Source organism: Tetrao urogallus, assembly GCF_951394365.1.
Source record: "Tetrao urogallus genome assembly, chromosome: 4".
Taxonomy (NCBI): Eukaryota; Metazoa; Chordata; class Aves; order Galliformes; family Phasianidae; genus Tetrao; species Tetrao urogallus.
The window spans coordinates 64,050,892-64,073,831 of record NC_136817.1 but is presented as its reverse complement, the minus strand read 5'-3'; the positions used below and the strand labels follow the sequence as shown (position 1 = coordinate 64,073,831).

Below are 22,940 nucleotides of genomic sequence, written 5' to 3'. Positions count from 1 at the left end.
CAGCATCTTCTGGTTCTACCCAGAGGTTGCCATTGATACCAACGTTTGCTCCCACAAGTCTGCAACTACACGGCACGACTTGGATGCACCGTAAGGGTTCTTTTTGGAGATGCTTCCTGCTTTAAAACACAGAAATTAATTCTGTGCATTCTGAATGGCCTTTCTTCTACAGAGGTCTATTCCTTGGAAGAATACTGAAATTAACAGCTTCAATGCCAAAATACCGTCGGTAGCAAAAAAAACAAAAACACCAAGGAGTTTTTCCTCACTTTACACAGCTCTACATGAACAGCATGAGTTGCCTTAAAACAGTACCGACTCAGAAGACCATTCATGTTTAAGTGCTGAGAGCAAGACTCTCCTGTTTAAACAGAGAGAAAAGGCACTGATTGTGTGCTGCAGACTACTCAAAAATAAGGCCAATGCTGCCAATTGAAGACCTCCAACTTGCTGATGCAATTCTTTGTAATGCTTTTAAATTAAGCGAAAGCTAATTATCTCAAAAATAATTAGGTGACCCTAACTCTACTGTAGCTTTAAGATGATCCTTAATATAAAGGATATTTTTCCTGCTCTTCTAAATGAAATACGAAACTTGCACTATATGCACAAGAGTAGTTTAGACAAGTTTATCATTTCCTAACCTACAATAATGGCAATTTTCTGCTACATTATTAAACTTTAATCTCCACTGTCTGAGAATAACTGCAAGTTATTCTTTCAAGGTGAAAAAAGCAATTCCCATTGCTTTTGTATCAATATATAAAGAGGTGATATTTAAGACTTCATGTTAGATCAAACTGCATATCAAGTGGTAAAGAGCTGTCCTAAACCATTCCGTAACAAGGCAAAATCCCTATCAGACAGTGAAGCTTAGCAGGAGTGAGACACTATTTACTTTTTACTCTTTATCAATGTCACAAACCCATTACTGCCTCATATGCACAGTTCTTCAGGACTCTTCTTCTGAGAGCTGGCTGTCCAAAAATGATTCACTTGCTTTGAGACAAAATGTTATTAGCAAAATACAGCATCTGTTTCATGCAGACATTGTAATCACAAAAGGAAAACAAGGAAAAGGAATTCAGCTTCCTTTCCTTTGAGTTGTATCATACAAAACTCAAACCACAGGGGTGGCAAAGGGAACGGAGCGAGGAAGGAGAAAAACAAATACTGAATTGCTTTCTATAACTAAAAAAACCTCATTTCAGTGCAGACTGGATGACTGGCTAACACCAACATATGAAGTGACCACGAGGAAGCACACCTTCAGAGAAGATGATGTATCATCACCAATGCCTGAGAAATGCCTTGAGAAAGACTCTCTGAAAAAGAAATTGCTGTTCCACTAAGACCATTGCTATTAGAAATACAGCAACTAAGATGCACAAAAAGCATCCTAAAGAGTTTTTATGAACTCAGTGAAAAACTAGCAAGCATTTTACATAGCATCCAAAACCTCCATGACTGTTCATCCACTAGCAGAATGAAACTGAACATGCAGCAAAAGGCTTCAGGTGGAAGCTGCTTTTCAGCTGTGAGCAAATCAACTTGCACAACGGCATTTGCTTAAGAATACCACTGAAATACCAACATAAGAATTGGAAGGTTTGGAGAACCTAAACTAAGCATTACACAACAGTGGGTGTGAAAAGAACAAAGTGTTTTACAGTTGACATCTTCTAAGCAACAACACTGATCAACTGAACTAATGTTAACGATAAGGGAGGAGCTGTATTTCAGAAAATGGAAAAACAGCTTTACTCTACAGAACTTGACTTTTTTCAAACAAGTTCGCAATATGAATTGCAGGAGAAGAAAATTACTCAATCTCACCTATAGCTCAAGCTTAAAGAGCATTGGAAAGGAAAGCTGACAAGAACTACAGCTTCACCACCTTTTGTTCTTGAAAAAGGATTTGCTTTCATATAACTATCAGAAAGTTACAGAAATTTATAAAGACATACTAGCAAGGTTTTACTCTGTGAAAGCAGTCACTTTGAGAGTAAAGAAGAAATGCTGAAAATCTCAAAATCCAGATGTGCTTCCTAGTGCAATTTGCTGGACTTGACACACTGTCAAGCAGTGAGGATCCAATCTCAACATCTCAGTCCACCCCTTAACAAGGTTCCCTCTACCATGCTTTTGTAATAACTGCATGCTTCCACTAGCATTACTCTGACAGGAAACCCCTACATCTTACATAGTCTGCTATATTTATTGCAAGCATAAAGAAGGGTTCACGAAAACTGTTCAAAAGGAAAGTTAGTTCTACTGGACAGAGCCTTCCAGTCACTTCCACAGCACCCTTCCCCCATTTTGAGCTGAGCTGCATTACCTACACGCACTTGGATGGAGGCCTCAATTTTGACACGAGGAGTTCGTTAGGCAAGTCAGTTTGGTAGCTCCATAAGATGCTAAAAGGTATTCTTATGAAATTTATGAAAGCCTTATGAAATTAATTGTCAAGATAAGCTACAACTTCACTTATCATTCTTATGGCCATGTTTTAGAATGGTTTATACAATGTTTTCCCTCCCTCTGAAAGGAATGATGCAATATAGCTTGCCTCATTTCAGGAACCTAGACTCCTTTCTCACTTCCACAACAATTCATCACAGTACAGTGAAGAACTAAAAGTCACACTTAAGCCTACTATTCTACAGCTGCAGAAAAGCTCCCAGTGGGTCACAGCACAAAGGACTAAAGAGACAGTGCTGCTACATAAGTTTTGGTGCTTTGGTACATGAGTAATTTGGATTTCACCTGGTACAGTGCTTAGATGCAACAAGAAGTCAATTAGATTGTCATGTTAGTTACTACGCATATACCCAAATAAAAAACTCCATTGTTTTTAAGCACTTCATTTAAAAGCCATCTGGAAGGGGACTGGGGAATCTTGTGTTATTAGGAATAACTTGCTTACAGAGAACTTAAACACCCAAGTCATAAGAACTGCATATAATTACAGATAAGCTCTTTCATTAATGTGTTAACAAAGTTACTCTTGAAATGGAAAACAATTAGAGACCTTTCCTACAGTACTTACATGCAACATGTAGTTCATTTATTTTGGTTTAGAAGGATGAAAGAAAGCCATACAACATGCCCAACATGACAAAATCCAAACTTACCCCTCAGCAAGGAATGTTAGATAGTAACAAAGCCCAGTGGAACAGTTTTTCTAACAATATAAATAAACTCTCTTTAAACTTAAGTGAGCTCCTCAGCTAAAGAGTATGCATTTGTGGCTTTTAAGAACAGTCCATACCTCCCTTAAGTACCATTGCTTAAACCATAGTTCCTGCTCAAGCAATAGACACAGCAAGAGACATGCCCTAGATGTCACACATCACTACTAAAGAAGTTTAGAAGAATGTTAACAAGTATATTTAAGCTATGTGAATTCAAGCTCAGAAATGAATTCCATGGCTCACAAGATCCAGCATATCACACCCAGAGAAGCAGCACCACACTAGCAAAAGTAATGAACTGCTTTTCCCCAGGTCAGAAACAAACACTGGCTTTTCTGTGTCAAGTTACAGCTAGTTCCACTTGTAGAGAATTTTGTTCAAGAAAACCCACTGCCTGAATCACACACACCTGGTAGCGAGCCCCAACCCCACCCCTCTGCTAATTTGACAGAATAAGATTACTTTTATTTTTAAAAAGCCTTTGTGGAGTTTAAGCCCACTTATTAGCTACACACATCCTCAGTGCAAATAACAGAAACACAGGCTTTATTTTCCTGATGCAATACAGGTTAAGGAATAATATTTTTGCTTTAAGGTTTGAAGACAGAAGATTTGGGTGGTTGGTTTGTTGTGTTTTCTTAAGTTTGGTGGTTTGTTTTTGTTTTTTTTTTCTTTTTACATAACTTCAACACAAAGCACCATCTGTATAACACTTCACAAAGAAGAAGTAAACAAAACTTAAAAAGACTGAAAATGTTCAAAATAAATATTTTGCGTAAAGTGATGATCAACCTATTTTCCTCGAGTACTTTGAACAGCTTTAAATTATTAAGAAGCAGCTACTAGTGAAATAAATAGTCTCAGTTTTTGACTGGAAACAGAAGTCTACCTGAATATTACCCATGTCCTCAGAAGACTCCAAGAACTTTCAGTCTTTGACCATTATTTCTTATTGCAAAAACTATGGTATGGCTCTCATGAGAGCATATTCATACCTGACATTATCACTGAACAGAAAAGAATAAATGGACATTGACTCCTACTCCCTAGATGCCATATTTAGTGTCTGCTCTCCCGCCTCCTGCAGAAGTTGCTTTCAAATAGACACAAAAGGAGTTCCCATGTTTTTGTTAGCGAGAGGCCCAGGGAACTTAATATTATTTTCATAAAAGGTTATTTGTTATCATGACAGCAGGCAAGAGATCCAAAAATACATGCCATTATTTAAAATGAATCAGATATGTTTCAGAGCTTAAGTAAAACTGCATTTGCTTCCCACAAAATAGTTCTTTATTTGCTATGGAAATCGCATCCCTGGAGGCATTTAAAATGCTAGAGTGGACAGAATACCAGGAAAAGATACTGCAAGAAGTTACTATGCATCAACAGGAGATTATATATGATGATTTAAGACATCTTTCCTCACCCATAATTTCCACATCTGGTTTCTACAGATTGATAGTAAGCCAAACATAAATACGCACCCACACAGACTTCAACTTAACTACTGTGCGTTACTTTCCATTTAATTTGAGAGCATGGGAGGCATAGTCAAAATAGATGCGCATTGCTTAACTTCAAAGGAGCCAAAGCAACCTAGAATCCAACTCAAAATATTTGAAGTTCACCAGACATCTGTTATCCAGAGACAGATGCAAAGATTTCAAGAATCTCCACTGTTTTCCCAGTGAGATTGGTGCTGTGACCATCACTGATATTGCCTCAAGGTTTTTTTTTTTTTAAATTAACGTAGGAGAGTAGCAGCCTGGAAGAACAGTTCCAACCTTTTGCATCCCTGTTCCTTTCCAAAGGTCTTCTCCATTTTAGTAATTCTCTAGCTTCCAAGCAATAAATAAAATAGCTCACCAACCTCTAGCAGATTGAGGTTGGCTTGCATTTCATTATTCAAAACCCTGTAGGCATAGCAGTAGTCAAATTTCTACTCTACTGAAACTTAGAAAACCTACAAGTACTTTATTGCATCTATTCCCATTCAGACATTAGTCCTCCAAGTCATCAGGTTGCCCTTAAAGACAAAGGCTTCAACATCTCAAAAGCAAATTTGGTCCCTTGCACTTAAGTGAATATTGTACATTCAAATCACATTTTCCTACAGGTCCATTGCTGCATATTTCTTTTCAGTTATAAATTAAACTTATGCATAGAATTACACAATGTGGATTTAACCTGATTTACTCAGCTGGACAATTTTAACATCTCATCTCTTTCCCTTAAATAGGACTACTGACCTCTGAGCTTAGATTCCTTCATGCCTTTTGGAAAATGATAGCTGTTTTCTTCTCTCAAATGTGAAGTTAAAGGCACCTCTAGGAATAAGTACTAAGTTTTCAAGTGACAAACAATTGCATCCCTAGGCTCAATTGTTTCATCCAAAGCTGTTTTCAGGTCTTTAATCTTACACAAATGGAAATCACTAACAAATTAACTAACACGGCATACTTACAGATAGTACCATTCCATTGACCCCAATCAGCCCCAGTCCAATCCCTTACTATACAAAGCTCATCTGTATGATATTTTCCATAAAACATTTTGCAAAAGTAAGGTTTTCTGAGTCAAAAGACGCATCCCATACAGCGCACCCATTTTGTATGGCCACCAGTGGTGTATACCATCATCTCACTGAACTGCAGAGTGCTGCCAGCAGGAAGAATGAGCGAGACATACATTCTGAGCATGAGTGCTTAGACAAGGGTTGCACACATATGACACATCTTCCTAAGTCATGCTATGTGGATGCAGCACACCAGGCAGAGAATAGCCTCTGCTGACGTAACTGTATCTAGAAGTAGAAACTACACCCACCCCAGATGATTTTTGTTCCCATTTTGACAGGAGGCTAAAAGAGATGAGCTTTCTGTAAGCAATTCAAACTATTTAAAGCAGCATGCTTGCTACTTTACAAACACAATCTGAATGAATTTAGGTTAAGCCAATACTTAACCTACTTGAGCTGATACAGGCTTGACTTAATGGATAACCTGCTAGCTGTTATGACAACACATTCATGAATAAGATACTGTATTTTCCATGTGTACACTTGAATTCTACTTGTAGCTACTTGTACAGTCTGACTACAGAGATTATTCTATGACAAAGTGAACTGAGCAAGTCCAGAGTAAACATGGCAACAGTGCATACCTGAAAATTTTCTAGATGACAAAAATTAAAAGAATTAAAGAGAAAGTTTCAGATTTTTACTTTTGCTTTTTCAATTTAGCGAAGGGTCAGAACATGGATAATTTATCTACCTGTTCATTTACTGATCATTAGGATGACATTAAAGAGCAATGGAAAACAAAACTAACTGGAAATACTCAGTAACAACCAAAAGTATCTTGACCAGAATTACAAGTAAAATATTTAGTACTACACTTCACTCTTGTGCTTATTCACAATGACTTCTTTAAAACAGCCCACAAAAAGTTCAACTCAAGGAGGTAGATGAATTGCTTCCACAAGAAATATTAAGAATTCAAAAACACACTGCAGAAAAAGTAGTGGTTACCTCCTACGGTCTACATTCAGTCACAGTACTCCTGATACATTTTGTCCTTTTTTAAAATAAATATTATCTCCTCATCACTCCCCTTCAAGGAAAGTTATCCACCCCAACCATTTGCCCATACTATACGCACAGTTTTAAGTTGATACAGAAATCACTATGAACCAGTCTTTCTGCTCAGCCTCATAATTCTGGTCTTCAAGTGATACTGGTCTTGTTGCATTGTTGCTACAGTGGTCACATCTTTATGACTTCTCTACTACCTTCTATGAGTCCTCCTTGTTTTGTAGGTCCACAAAGCCACTACATCGCTATAGAGTGAAGCACTGATGTGAATAAGCACAAAATAGACACAATTCAACCTTTAAGAATAAAAATTTATCCAGGAGTTTTGCAGATTCAGAATCATGAACTCCAAGAAAAAGAAAAACATTAAGTTCCATCTATCCTAATCTTCCCAAGCCCTTCCAAAACAATACTGCTCCCTGTACAAGGAGCTGTAGAAGGGCAGTGAAAAAGTATAGATGCAATTTATCTAAAAACAGTCTTCAAGCAGAACAAACATTCCCAACTGCTACTAAAAAAAAAAGCACATACAATTTCTTAACAGCAGGAGCATAAGCATCTTTGTACTCCTAGCTTGCAGGGCCTGGATTAATTCATGCATATAAGGAGTGGCCTATGTGTCTGAAATCTTTTAAGAATGAAGCTTGCTTCTAAGTAACTCTAGACCTTAGAGAATTTTAAAACCATCTTCACTCACGTTTGCTAGCAGCTGTTATTTCAACACAGTTACTTAAAAGAAATAGCTCCAATTTGAGCCTGAAGATATTGCCAGAAAACTAACAAAATCAAAACATCAACATTTTACCATACATGAACACATTTCAACTTACCCTTTACTATTTAATTAGTATCCAGTGCTAATGAATCAGATGCCACCTAACTGAACTGCTGAAACTAGTCCTTAATGCAAAGCAGCTGTTTCTATCCAAGTAACAATTAACACAAACTGAAGACCACTTCAGACAACACATTAGAAAGGCTTTAAACAGTATATTTACTTTTTTTTTTTTTTTTTTTTTTTTTTTTTTTTTTTTTTTTGCAACTTCATGCCTATGAATTGGGAAAAGAGGTTACGGGAATGCTGAACACCAGAAAGGCTTCAAATTACAGCGTGTTGTTTGATCTGAAACAGAATAAAACATCACTATCACAAGAAAACTTGTTTATACACAGAAAAAAATCTTGACTGTTCTTTGTCACACCTCTTTCTGTTATTGCTAAAAGGATCAACTGATGCATATCTACATGAAGCTGAACATTTAAGGGCTTAACAGTTTCCTGGGGATGGAAGATATCCTCAGCAAAAAAGTTTCTACTTTCCAGCTGCAGCTACCAATCCAAGTACCATCTTAACTTCTTCTTCATGGCAAGAAGCTATTAGCAGCACAAAAGTGAGATTCCAAAGTAGCTCCTCTTTACCTTGTCCAGACATCTGGAAATACCAGGATGATCAGATTCCTGCTGGAGAAAGAAAGGACCAAAAGGAGCCAATTCCTCATGTAGACTATTGTGAACAAATGCTGAACAGGAATAGATTCAGCATTGAACTTCTACAACCATATAACTGCTATGGCAGGATACTGAATGAATGCAAAGTCATTTAGAGTCCTCAGGGACTGAAAACAGCTATCACATTTTGTTATCATTTACTACAGTCTTCTCCACTTGTTTTTACAGCTGTCTTCATGTTCTAGCAAGCCTGAAATTGCACAAGTTTTTATTTTCAGCTTTAAACCCAGAAGATTATTCCAGAAGTTGGCACCAAGACCCGCACAACACCATTCAGGAGCCTGTCTGCTCATATTTTAATCTACTTCTGCATACATGAATTACTCATTTTACTGAGGGTTTTTTCCCCATGAGAAATTAAGACATCACAGTCTTTTCTAAGAAACAAAAACAGAGGAGATAGTGAATTGCAGAGGTGTTTGGACGAAATTATCCAGGAACACAAAGAGAAACTGCTTCTAATGCTAAGAGTTGCCTGATTTTTTCTTCTTTTATTTAAAAACACAGAACTGAATGTTAAAGAGGCAATGGTAGAAAGAAAAGCACAAACAGGTCTAGAAACTTGTGATGGGTGAACAAACACATCAATAATCTATGAACTGTATTTGGACTAATTTTCTATCACTTATGTTTTGCGAGTCAGTAGGGACTGAAGCATCACTAACAGTCTCTTTGCCAGTTAAAGCAAATAAATCCTTTCGTTTTGATAAATACTATTTGAGAGAACTAAAACCTTAGCAATTTTGCTCTCAGAACTAAAAGTGCACCAGGAGAAACAGCTGTGGACCCAAATTCTGCTCTTCGCACAGATGTGACTTCAGAATAGCACTGCTACATTAAGCAGGAGTCTTTTCCCTGGAACATCAACTGTATCATAGCATGGGAAAAATATTCACTGATCTGTTCTTGAAGCAATGTCTGAAAATTTTTAGTTTACGAATTTAAGGATTTTTTGTAGAATCACATAATCCTTAGAGTTGGAAGGGGCCTTTAAAGGCCACCTACTCCAATTCTTCTGCAGTGAACAGGGGCATGCAAGATCAGGTTGCCTAGGGCCCCGCACAGCTTCACCACAAAAGTCTCTGAGGACGGGGCATCCACATCTCTGGGCAACCTGCGCCAGTGCCTCACCACCCTCAATGTAAAAGACATTTTCCTTATATCCAACCTAAATCTACCCCCTTTTAAGCTTGAAACCATTTCCCCTCATCCTATCACCACAGACTCTGATAAAAAGCCTGTCCCCTTCTTTCCTGTAGTTCCCCTTTAGATACTGAAAGGCTCAGAGCCTTTTTTTTTTTTTTTTTAAGCTTAGAGATAAATGTTTAGGACCACAATATAAGTTCCAAAGTATAGACGTTTGCTAGGACTTGGGGTACAAGGAGAACACAGGTTATGAAGAAATGTTACACTTTTATCAATGTAATAGGTTAATAAACCACCATTCTAGAACATATCATTGATAGAAAACTTGATTCAAATTTTACTTCAAGCATTTTCAGCCCTTTCCTAGTTTTAAAACAGATGTATAATCTTTTAAATGAGCTGAACTTCAATGGGGACATTTCCTAACTATATTTTCTTCCCTTCATTTAATACACAGTGTGGAAAGATTATACTGAAACAGTAAGAAATTACTATCAGGTCCTTTCCAGTTGATTCTTTCTTAAGTATAACATATGGACAATATAATATAACACATGAAAGGGTCTCTAGAGCTTGAAGAATGCAAGCAGCTAATCTAGCCTTGAGAAGAGCAACTTCTAAATTTTATACTCAGTTTAAGTGAAGAAATCCGTTTTAGACCACATATGCAATTGAAAAGTAAATCCACTAGTATTTCTGGAATACAGCAACCCAATCTCAGCAGTGATTAACACAGCTAATTTGGTCTTATTTAAGTAAGAAATGTGCATCTTAAACAAAACCTGGAACATTGTCTAGTCATACCTAGAACTCAGCTCGTTACCAAACTTGCCAATGAATACGTCATCCTCTGCAGCTTGACACCTGACTACCTACCCTACAGCTTTTTCAAGTCATATTTCTAAAAGAGAACGTCCTCTAAGCTATTAAGTAAGCTGTCTCACAAGGGTAGAAGGACCAAAGCTGTCAAACAGACTTTCAGCTAAGTGAAGTGGAAGCAAACCTGCAAACCTGCTAGCTCAGTGAGTATTCCACAGAACGTAGTTCAATATTTTACTAGTATTTTTCCTGTAATTTCCCACTGAACTGGGGAAGTTAGTACAAATCAGTATTAAAGACAACTACAAATTAGTTTGATTTATCAAGAAATTACATGTCTGCAACTGTTCCCTTCACACACACTAACTGAGGAAAGTAAAATCTCACCCGTGTCATTTTAAAAAAGTCTAAAGACGGCCTGTTCCATCGTACATCCTCCTCCCGTCTGCGCTTTAGCCGGCTTTTCTTTTCATTCAGAACACAAGGCTGAGAGCGGCACCTCAACAAGCCCTGACGTCGGCTGAGCTCGGGTGTGGAGGTGGGAGTGCTGTTGGCTGAAGGCAAAAGATTCCCGGTCTCCGTGATGTGCTCCTGGGAGAGGGAGAGGCGACGCCTTGGGTTAAAGTCACAGGGCCCTCCGGAATTCCAGCGTGTACTGGAGCTTGTGCTTCCCTCGCTGCTGTCCACAAACCCGCTGCTGGCAGAGGAAGGTCTGGGTACTGGCGATGTGTTGAAGCTGGTGACGGTGAAGACGTTATTGAGGGACAGTATGTTTTGTGGCAGGCTGATGCTTGTGCTTCTCTGCAAGGTTGCACTTCCATGACTGTTACAGCGTTGCAAGGTCGCGCTGCCACCGCTGTTGCATCGTCTCTTCGACACGGGAGTCCAAACCTTTGAATTGCCAGGTTTCCAGGGTGAGCGACAGCGAGCCAGCTCATCTGGCTCCGAGAGGGACCTGCAGTGGCGTTTTGTGGGTGGTGCCAAGGGCTGACCCGAGTTTTCGTTGAGGTTTAACTCACTGATCCATCCTGACACCATGGACGTGCTGGAGGGCTCCTGCTGCCACTGCAAAGTGCCATTGGTGGCAGGGCCGGTGCTGAAGGGGCACACTGGGAAAGGGTAGGCAGAATTCCTGGCATCAGTCTGGATTGGACATCCCCCATTTAGAGCTTTCCAAGGACTGTCTTCTAGGAAAAAAAAAAAAGATAGAGGTGATACATAGGAAGGAAAAGGTTTCTTGCTTTATGTCTGGCTTAATGTAAAGCCATTACTCAACTTAGGCTTAGAAGAGAGCCATAGATACCCAGCTCCACATCAACATTTAAAAATACAATTACAAGGTAGATAGCTCCAAAACCATGAAGACCAAGTATTTCAGGGACAACTCCAGGCATTCCAGTACACATGTGAATACCTAGTTAAGTCATCTTGCTGTATATTGAAAGATAAGAGCTCTATTTCTTCTCTGTGAGCAACAGTAACAGATTCATTATCTGCTTTTCTAGTGCACACCATACAACAGAAATTAAATCCTGCAGCAGTGAACCAAAAGTATAAAAGTGGATTAACAACCCTTGTGAAACCCTACCAAGGATTTCTATGTTATTTTTATTTAAAAGAGCAGGATAATCTGTTCATAGACAGCTGTCTCTCATTTGGCTGTAATATTTCTCCATTAAGAACACCTTACTATAGGAAAGTTTCAAAGAGATGGGTGTTCGCATTCCATGCTGTGAATAGCTTTAATTTAAATTGGAAACAGTATAAAGTTATTTTAGCCTGCACCGTGTTTCCTTTTTTTTTTTTTTTTCTCAAATTCCAAGTATCAGAAAAAAAAGTCTTAATTCAATGCATTAAAATAGTGAGGATGCCTTCAGAACCTCCTGCAAGTTTTACTGTGAATACAAACATAACGCATAGTGCACAACTTCTCATCTGAAGTGGCAATGCTGGGTTAAAAGAAGTCTGCCAGTGAAGGCTCTCACTCTTTTGTAAAGCATTTCTTTGAGAACATTCTGCACATTTTACAGCTGTTCCTCCACATTATACAATGAAATGTAAGAAGAACTACAGCAGACTTTGGATTTGCAAATTGAAAAGCAGTAAAACTGTTGGCCAGTTAGCAGTGCTTCATGCTTAGTTAGAAAATTTGCTAATTTAAACCAATTAGCCCAGGAAGCTTCACTTATCCCGGACTTAAAAGAATTATTTAAAATATCAAGGGTTTTTTTTTTTGTTTTTTTTTGTTTTTTGTTTTTTTTTTCCCCATCTAGACCTCTTTTAAGAGTCTAGAATACAGCCTAAATATTAAATACCTGTCTTTTCTTACAGTTAATTGTCCAAAAAGTTTTTTTAGAAGTTTTGCAGAGTAGCTTTAAAAATCCAAATACTTGTACATGTTCCATGCCCAAACTATGTCATGGATTATCCTGCTTATTTGGATCTTATTTAAAGAACACCCTATTGTCTCAAAATCATTTAACTGTGCAGACAGCTGGCCTATTCAAACAACATGTTTTATTAGAATTCCTCTGTCCTTCCTCCTCCATTCTTTCAAATGGGTACAACCACATACTGTGCTTTGCCTTGAGCACGTAAGCTCTTCAAGGCAGAGACCATCCATAATTCAATGCAAGTAAAATAGCCAGCACAATGGGATCCAGATACTGTTTGAAACTCCTTGCATCTATTGTAGGACAAATTTTTAGCTTGGTCTGGCTTGATTTAAAAAAAAAAAAAAAAAAAAAAACAAAAACCCTTTAGGAAGCCTACTCCTACAATAGAAGATGTTTTAAAGTTCGCTGTGAAAAGAAAGTCAAAAGTTGCATATGTACTTTAATCATTCATATGCTATCAAAAAATACTGAGATAAAGTATTATTTCCCTTTGGAACCTCATACAAACCATGCACCACGATTTAAAGGGAATCACTGAGCAAGTAAGAACTACCCATGCTTTAAAACAACAGAACACATGTTTCAAATCCATCCCTTAATAAAGCAGCATGACATTTCCCTATCAGTTAGCATGCTTTTGATTTTTGGTGATAAAGCTTACTCTTAACAGGATCAAGGGAATATTGATTAGGGAGGGGGAGCTAATGCACTCAAAGCACTGGACATGACTTAATGGTTTGCACTGTATATTCTGTGTGGCAAAGCCTGCAAAAAGGTGTGTAAAGAGGTTAGAGATTTCCTCTAGCAGAGGAGATGTGCAGGATGAAAACCAGCATTGCTGACTTCTGTACACCGTAGCAGATAACATAAAAAGTGTTACCAGGGCTTTTACTATGCAAAGCAGATCACACGTACAAAACTAACAACCAGCTATTCCCAGTATTGTTCATAGACCAGCTTAAACCAGCAAGCTCTGCATCTGCATGCTCCATCCCCCTCACCTTATTTACAAAAGAAAGGCTGCTTGCTATACCAATTACCTCAGTAAAACACAGCTAAGGCTTCTGAAGAACTTACCGTTGATTTCGAAAGAGAACAAGCTGCCACTTTTGTTCAACTTCTCAGATGAGTACTGAAATCAATCAGAAAAACAGTTTTAACTGTGTGAAAGAACCAGCATACACCCCAAGGAAAACACATGCAATTTTCAGTTTCCCCTCTATGTGCCCCTAACAACTTCCTTAAAGGAATTGGTTTTGCTGGGTATCTTGAAGAAATTCCTGAACAGCAGATCTTCCCGAATGAAAACTCTGAAGCTCAACTATTGGCAATATTAACTGATACACTGCTAAGTATCAAACTGTTGCAACGTCAGCCCACGCAAGTAAACTTCAGAATTAAGAACGATCATTCACTCAATGAAAAAGCTTTGGTTCAATTCTCATTTCAGTGGCGACTGATTTACAATGTGACAACCACATTTTCATGCTCAATCTTAAGGCTAAATAACAAAATACTTCAACTTAAATGAATGAGGAATAGCTTTAGATAAATTAAGCATACAAATCTTAACGGTCTCCACTAGAAACTTCATATCCAAGACAGGCTTTATTATTTTACATGTTCTTAAATACCAGCACAGCAAAATGTTTCCTTATTTCTTAAGGTATACAAGTCATTAAAAAGTAAATCATGTCCAAAACTCATCTTTTGCATAGTTTTTGAATTCATACAGTTTATTGGCAATAGTTTATTAGTCTGAAACAATGTAAAACCCCTACTTAAAGTTTGTGTGTAAAGCCCTTCAGAATTTAAGATTAAGCTTTGTCAGTAGCACCTGCGCAGTAATACAGGCCTATCTATAAGTAAGGCAGTTCCTATTTCTTTAGTGAATTTCACCTAGGAAGAAATATCACTCCATGGCATTGTTAGAGTACACGTTTCTCAGGCATATAGGATGCTGAACAGCAAGCTGCAAAGAGAGTACTTGTAAATAAAATGGCTTCAGGCCCAGCAGATCCCAAGGGCCATTCTTTATTCCTCTAGGACAACACCTCAGGATGGAGAGGAAGATTATTTTACATAAGAAGTGTTGCTCTTTTAAACTTGTTTTAGGGTACAGGCAAAAGACATCTGTACTGTACACAGACTTCCTTACCAGACAATTTTTTAAACAAACATCACTGGTCTACAAAGCTTTTGTTTCTTGCTTTATAGCAACACAACTGAATATCGCTGATGCACTTCAATCCTTCAATTCCTCACATGACATAAATACTAAGCTATGGTAGTATTCCCTTGGTGACTTTGTTTTGGAGGTAGGGAATGGATGAACTGCTGGAAAGGACAGACCACAATCAGATTATTAACCTCACTTCATATCAAGGTCAGCATATGAGAGAAGCTATTTGCATCACCTATTTCCTTGCATCTACAAATGCATTTATAGCTTCCTATTCAAAGGAAAACTTTTTAAGCAGAAGAAGTTTGAAACTCCGTCCAGCTTGCAACTGATGAGTCCTTCTCAGAAGATTTAAGCCAAACTTAAGAGCAAGAGCTACCACTCTCACTAGCTTGCCTTTCATAATTGTAGTTGTCAGTTACATCAAACACACTAATAAAGCTAGTATCAATAATCAATAATTTACTAAACAACTACTAAGATAACATACAGAACACAAGAGTACACTGAGATAACAGCAGTGGCTGTGTTTTATCCATCTCTGAAGGACAAAAAACTTAAACATAAGGTTACCCAAACTCCTTCCTCTCCAGTTTTCTCCAAATCCCATAACAGCATCAATTTATTAACTATCAATTTATAACTAAGGAAAATATATATTGGAATCAAGAGCCACATTGAAGTCTTAAAGCTAATTCATCTCAAGCCACATGCAAAAGGATAGTAATTATTATGGTTGTTCAGGAGATTATATACACAGGCTAAGATCTTGGATACGTAGAAGGATCAGAACCTCAAGGACAATCTAAATCACTAGGTTGCTATTTAGTTTTTGCAAACATTTGACCAAATGCATCTTTCGTAGGGTGCTCTGCACACATGCCTGTTTCATCTGTTACAGTCTAACCACCTTAGGAAGCCTTGCCCATAAAATAGAAACCACTCTACTGCATCTCTGACAGTTGAAAACAGCATTTTTGAAAGGGACTTGAAAAAACTGGACTACACATACATAGATTATCTGCGCTACAGGGAATGGCTGCAGTGTTCTTAACAGCCATCAGTTCCATCCTTAGAGCTATTTCTGAGCAGCTTCAGGGAAGTCAGTGCTCAGTTCTGTGAGATAAGCACATTACAGCTACAATTCATTCTCTGAAGTGATTATTTATACAGAATCCTGTAAAAATCACAAAAAGTGTCAATTCTTTGGAGATTGAAACCAAAGGGCTCCAAGTGTGACATCTGATACTGAATGCAAGAGAAAGGAAAAAGGGCATCGTTTTCAGTAAAATGCTTGATGCAGTGAAATAAGGGGGTGAAGAACCTCTCTTACATGTACTTGGGATTTCTGTAACTGAAACTAAAAGTATGTGGACGATTTACCTGTTAGCGTATTATAATGATGTCTGTAAGTTCAAACTTGAGTAGAACCTGTAAAGCTGTAAATTGTTTATTGCAGTTAGGATCCTTTTTATCTATAGAGAACATGGCAGATGTCCCACTAGGTTTACTGCAACAAAGCCCTGAACCAGTTTATCAGCTCTCCTGTAGTGCCTACATACACTGCTTTCCTCCGGTCAGCCCTTTCATAGGAAGAACTACCTGAAGCTTCCTGAACGAAGAGTCTTGTTATTATTTTATGATTTTACTGGAAAAAAGATAAGCAGAGTTTACAGAGCAATGGGGAAGTCTGCTAAGTTCTGTGTGAAGGACGTTTTCTTTAAATAAGGTCAAGTTATTCAATCAGGTCTTTTTCCTGATAGACTCCAGACCTCAAGCATGTCCATCTTCCAACTACTGCTTTTTGAACAAATGCTTAAAGAAAAACAAGAAAACATGTATTTTTACCCTAAAAAGCACATTTCTTAATCCTCACAATCTTAAAATTAACTTGTCAATGCATTTTCTCCAATTCTTAAGTACATTTGGAACTCCTCCAATTAGTTGGCTCTCTTCCCAAACCACAGGAAAGCCAGAGTTTACTATTCAAGTCCTAATTTAACTACCACCATGTAAGTGTGACGTCCATAGTTTGAATAAGTCCCCAAATCAGACTTTCATTTCTACCAAACACCTTCTAATTATGACTAGCTAGAAAACAGCATGGCAAAGTGTTTCATCTGTTATCAGCACATGAAGAAGTGATCAAGCCACATTTTAGACTTGGCCCTCAAGTCTTTCTACCAGTGGCTTTTCATCCAAAGCCAAGACATTCTCAACTATATTTGAAACGTCATGGGAGAAAGCTCAAGTCCCTGCTGACTGGAAAAAGGCAGTATAGCACATATTTTTAAGAAGGTTAGAAAGGGTAATCCAAGGAACTACTGACCAAACTAGCCTCACCACAGTGCCAGGGAAGAACATGAAGCAGATCCTCCTGGCAGATATGCTAAGGCATATGGAAGAAAGGGGAATGTTACAGGATAACTAGCACAGCTTCACCAAGGGCAGATACTACATGACCAACCTTGTAGTTTTATGCTGGTGTGACGGCATCAGTGAACAAGAGCTGTTGATATCATCTACGTGGACTTGAGTACAGCTTTTGACACAGTTCTCTATAACATCCCTCACTCCAAACTGTACAAATATGAATTTGAAGGGTGGATTGTTTGACGGACAAAGAGCTGGTTGTGAGATCATACCCAGTGAGGGATGGTCAATGGCTGAATGTCAGGATGAAGACCAGCGATAAATGTTGTCCCTCAAGAGTCAGTACTGACTCTGGTGCTCTTTAACATCTTCATCAGTGACATCAACAGTGGAATCAAGCACACCCTCAGCAAGTTTGCAGATGATACCAAGCTGTGCCGTGCAATTCACATGCTCAAGGGATGAGATGCTATTCAGAGAGACTTACAGTCTCGAGCAGCAAGCCCAGTTGTCTTGCACCTGGATTGCTACAACCCCCACTGAGATGGAAGAACATAAGGCTCAACCACAGCTCTACCAAAAAGGGCTTGCGGGGTACTAGTGAAAGCTGGACATGAGACAGCAATGTGCCCCTGAAGATCAGAAAGCCAACTCTGTCTTGAGTTACACTATTCCCAGAAGAATAGTGGTCAGGGAGACCCTAGAACACTGCTTGAAGAACACCTCGCTTCTGAGATAGCCAACAAACTATTCTACTACAATGGTCACCTGAGATAAAAGTTCAGGATAACCTAACGCCCTAGTCAAATCCCTTTCTGCTTCTACAGAAGGAAAAACAATCATGTTTCTTTCAACTCCCACAAAGGCAGGTGCAGCACAAGACTGTGTGACATAACTGATAAAATGTGTTATAGTAGCTTGGAAATTACTATGTTGGTTAACAGAGCAGTAAGAGAAGCTACAGATGATGTACTACAACATACTTAGACAAAAGCAAAGAAATATAATTTGTCATTGTACAGGTTTCACAAATGAAGAAGTACATTATATCCTGTATATGTTATCTTCATACAGAATGGTAGCCATAAGGTAAACGTTAAGTTCTTTACTATGGGAGTAGTGAGGTGCTGGAACAGCTGCCCAGAGAGGCTGTGGATGCCCCATCCCTGGAGGCGTTCAAGGCCAGGTTGGATGGGGCCCTGGAAAGCCTGGTCTGGTATTAAATGGGGAGGTTGGTGGCCCAGTCTATGGTGGGGGGGGGGGGGGAGGGTTGGAGATTCATGATCCTTGAGGTCCCTTCCAACCAAGGCCATTCTGCGATTCTACAAACGGCTTTCAAAGAGCCATTCCTTTTTCTTTTACAGCCCTAACGTATGATCTGTATGACTTTTCCTTTTTCCCTGCTGGCTGAACAAATGTGGTTTTGTTCTTCAGGCTGGTAGATACCTGGGAAAGGCAAGTTTTTATTCTCTGCATGAGCTAGTAAAATATTTTATACAACTAGAAGAGAATTATTCTCTCACAAAGTCTTAACTCATAATGAAAATTCATCTGTAACAATACCTTTTTCTTCCCTCAAAAATATATGGGAAGAGAGCCATGCCAGAGCCTGAGAAGTCACTCTGATGAGGATGAATAAGAACATGTTCAAATGAAACAACCCCCTTCCTCCAAAACACACTGCTCACTTCCACCGAAGTCAAAGTAGTCCTAATGGCTCTTTCTCGATATTAGCTCTCTACAGAATCATTTTCATGTTCTTCATATTGTGGAGAAAAAAAAAAAAAACCAATAAATTCATAGAGTTCTAACTGCTCAAACTGTAACAAATTCTGATCAGCTACCCACAAAAATCTAGAAACTGCTCAAAAAACTACCCACGAATGAAGTAATTCCTCCAGAAACGAAGAAGTAAAAGCAAAATGGTAAGAAAATCACTCTTAATATCTATAGGAAAAAAAAAAGTAATTGAAAAGCTTGAATAAAGGAAATTAAGAGAGCTTTTTAAAAAGCATATTCCACACTGCTACATGGGTTCAACAATTAAGCAGGTGTTTTATAAAATGTATTTTCCTGTTGACTACACTGACCAACTCAAACTTATACTTTTATGGAATTGTAATCCCACTCATTTCCTAAGCAAACATTGCTTTGCTTAGGAAAACTTAAACAGGACAAGGTTCCTAAACAGCTTCTACACTCCTATGTTTATGATTGAAAAAGCCTGAAGTCTTCTGGGGGGTATTTAAAGGTCTCTGAGACCACTAGAAGCTAAGTGCTTGAAGAAATCCTAGCAGGCTCCCAAAGTTCATGTCTAGACTTTGCTTCAGGGTCAGCATAAAATAGCTAGGGAAAAGAGGAAATGTTGGTTTATCTACTTATGCCAAGACATGCAATTATGCAGATGCACTGTGAGCAGGATCATGAAACCGATAAGACAACATTAATCCAGGCAAGAGAGGTTAGTTGTGATCCTGTCAGCTCATGAGATGATTCACTGCATGGTCCCACAAACTTCTGCCAGCACATGTGAAGGAAAGTGCAGGCAATACTATTTAAGAACTGTTTCTGCTATTAACAACAGCAATTTGAAAACAGAACATTAAAATGAACTTACCAAAAAGTCTACAAAATATGCTACAGTTGAGTTACGGTGGAGGGAGTTGAATCACTCTTCTCCCTTACTAAAATTTTTAACCCTTGAAAGTGAAAAAGTGTACTCTGACCATTATTAGATTCAAATTTTATTCAGGAAGCCATCACTGATTCTGTGAATCCTTTTAAGGGACAGAGCAAGCTAGTTTGTACCTTTCTTCCCACTTGCTTATTCTTTATTTCTACACCTCACCCCATCATTTCCACACTTCAAGCTGTCACTGTCCCTAGACAGAACTTATCCCTGACCTCAGAACCCATCTTCCTTCAAGGAGTAGAACATTTATGTAACCAATTACTTGATGGTTGAAAAGGGGGAGGAAGGAAGGAGATCTATGCCCTGACAGGACATCGTTTGTCATTTTTATTTTCACACCAGAAATTCTTCTCCTTGTTTCACTTTAAAGACAGATAAGTAAAAGAATAAGAAAACAGGAGAGTGGTGGAATCACATTGTGAAAGTATTCTTGTATAAAGTCCACGCAGTGTAAAAATAGCAGTACATCCTCCTCTGCTCTAAGAAGTCCATGGTCCAAAAGCTACAGTGACCACCAGTAAAAGGAGATCTCAATTCCTAAAGTTCTGCAAATTTAAGCGGCTCAAACTACGAATTATAAGCTGCCCACTACATTTTGGCAGCACTACTATTAACTGCAGGTCATCATTTTCCCACATCTAGGCCTGCAGTTTAACTAGAAGTGACACAAGATTGCCACTTCATGATGGAAAGCAGATTCCCCTACAAAATGCCCATCCCAAGTGCTTCAACACACTAGTTGAAACAAATGCAAACTAAGTATTTCTATTTTGAGATATCCTGTTTCCCACATTTTACATACGCCTTTCAAGAACTGCACATATTTCAGGTGGGGATTCAAAACCATGCAAATTATTAGAAGACCCCTAAAGGGGGCTGTTACAGTTTAAAAAAATAAATATTAAAAATAGTGCATACTACTAGGTATCTTTTTTATCAGGTTGCATATGTGTGTAAAACACCTGTGATTGCAAAGAAATGTGGAGGAGTACAGCACTTCACATATAAGAATTAGAGGTATTTATGCACAAGCTCCACTGTCTGTGACTGACCAGGTTCGTACTTGTGAAGTATATAAGGAAGTTGTTCTGTTACTGAAGTACAGGTTACAACACAGGAAGAAGTCTTACTGCTAAAAGTAACTGAACATGCCTCAGGTTCAATGCTTGCATTACTTAATAATTAAATAACAGAAGCAGAGTTTAACAGTACTTTGACATTTAGTCATTAATTTCCCCTCCCACCCCCTGCTCCATTAGTACCCTAGAATTTCATCTGTAGAATTGCAATTAAAGTCAATGAAACAAAGCTGCTGCAGTGCTATATTGCTTTGCATTAAAGCACAGTATGTATCAGGTGGGCACCCAAGATCAACAGGATATTAACATGAGACCCCTTTTCTTTAACTCTCTCTGGAGTAAAGTGAATCTAATCTCACAAATCAGATGTGAATAGATTCCTTAGTCTGAATATCACACCTGAATTGCCCACAGGCAATAAACAGAAATAAACACTAAATATTACAGAGCTTTTCCAAGCACACCAGACACCTGACACATCGATAAAGCAAGGATCTACTGACATAGATCAATAAGCCAATGATCAGGAATCTTACTTTCAGTTCAGTAGATGGTTATCTTCTTTTCCTCATGCTGACAGCTACCAACAAGTGGCTACTGATATTTATAACTAAACAGCAGTCAGATATCTAGCACATACAAAGCAAAGAAAGTTTCAGATACCAGCATCTGAGATTTCGTTGGAGAAAAAAAGAATATTAAGAAGCCTTGATAGTTCTTTTTCTGTCATTAGTATATAGGCTTTCAACTATTTAAGTGAAAACAGAAGGTTAAACGATAATTGCAATAAGAAATTATCTTCTTAAATCAACCACACAAAATTCGCATTGCTTTCCCCGTTAGAACCTCAATCCACATGACAAGGCAGTCTGGCTGACCTACACTCTTGAACACGGTTTTACGTTGCTTTTGATTACAAGGTATTTTCATATTTACACAGTTTTGATATATCCTTACCAGATTAATATTGTACGTTTTACACGTCAGATCATCCAAGCTCTGGTTCTGCAGCTTTTCTGTTATTAGTGTTACCATTGTAGTTGTTCCTTTTCTACTGCTCACACAGAAGTGTTGGAGGCTCTTAGGTGTCTTGTTTCAACAATCACAAGCCATTTCTGTTTTGGTTTAAAGTCTTGAGATTTATGCTTCCATCTTACTGCCAAAGTTTATTTCCAAATGCTGTCAGTGTTTCATGTCTGCTTTTCTGTAAAACTGAGACAGAAAAAGGAAGAAGTCAGAAACATTATTGCATACATCATAATTAGTATTGTCATAACATGACTTGTTTGGACCAGGAAGATGTGAGCAAGTCCTGCATTTAAACTGCTACACTGAAAATGTATCCAGGTGTACTACAACAGCCTATGAAACATGCAAGCTACATGCCATACTCCTATATGTTCAGCAACAGTTACACCATTTTGTTCATTATGTTTCATCACTAAACCCTTCTTAAAAGAAGAGTGGAACAGTGGAGAGCACTAACCACTTTCCAAACCCTCAGCTACTTTTAATGCATTCCTGTGTGTTTTTTTGTTTTTTTTTTTGTTTGTTTGTTTGTTTGTTTTTTTGAAGGCTATGTAATTGCTGTCTGTCAGCAAACATCAGATCTTAACCTGGTAAGCAGGAGATAACCATACATGTAAAAACATCACTGACAAAAGCTTAGATGTTTGTATTCTGTGAGCAATCATTTGGATCAAGGGCAGATTTGCTCTTTGCCTCCTCTCCTAAGTGTAGAATCATAGGATCTCTAGCTTTCTTCCCTTAGCATCAGTAAGCTTTAACTGCTACAGTTCATTGCCTCACTGTCTTTCCAACACTCTATATTGGCTTGTTGCTTATACCACAGCAAGTCACTTTCTTCTTCCTTAATTTCACCTAACTCCTCAACAATTCGCAGAGAAAAATGTAATTATTTTCCTTCTTCTATCACAAAGTCATTTAGGTTCAACATG

General features: G+C 38.3%; 1 protein-coding gene across 1 annotated transcript in view; it reads right to left on the bottom strand.

The window, feature by feature from the left end:
* The window catches only part of FAM53A (family with sequence similarity 53 member A), a gene marked incomplete at its 3' end in the record, with an annotated part of 45,588 nt that extends 23,550 nt beyond the window's left edge, over nt 1-22,038 (bottom strand). The window contains exons 1-3 of the mRNA XM_079534231.1: nt 21,940-22,038; nt 13,734-13,788; nt 10,648-11,447 (exon numbers count right to left, since the gene is read on the bottom strand). Of these exons, the coding sequence (XP_079390357.1) occupies nt 10,648-11,447; nt 13,734-13,788; nt 21,940-22,017 (933 nt within the window). The 5' untranslated portion in view covers nt 22,018-22,038. The remainder of the gene's footprint in view (nt 1-10,647; nt 11,448-13,733; nt 13,789-21,939) is intronic.
* Between the last annotated feature and the right edge of the window lie 902 nt (nt 22,039-22,940).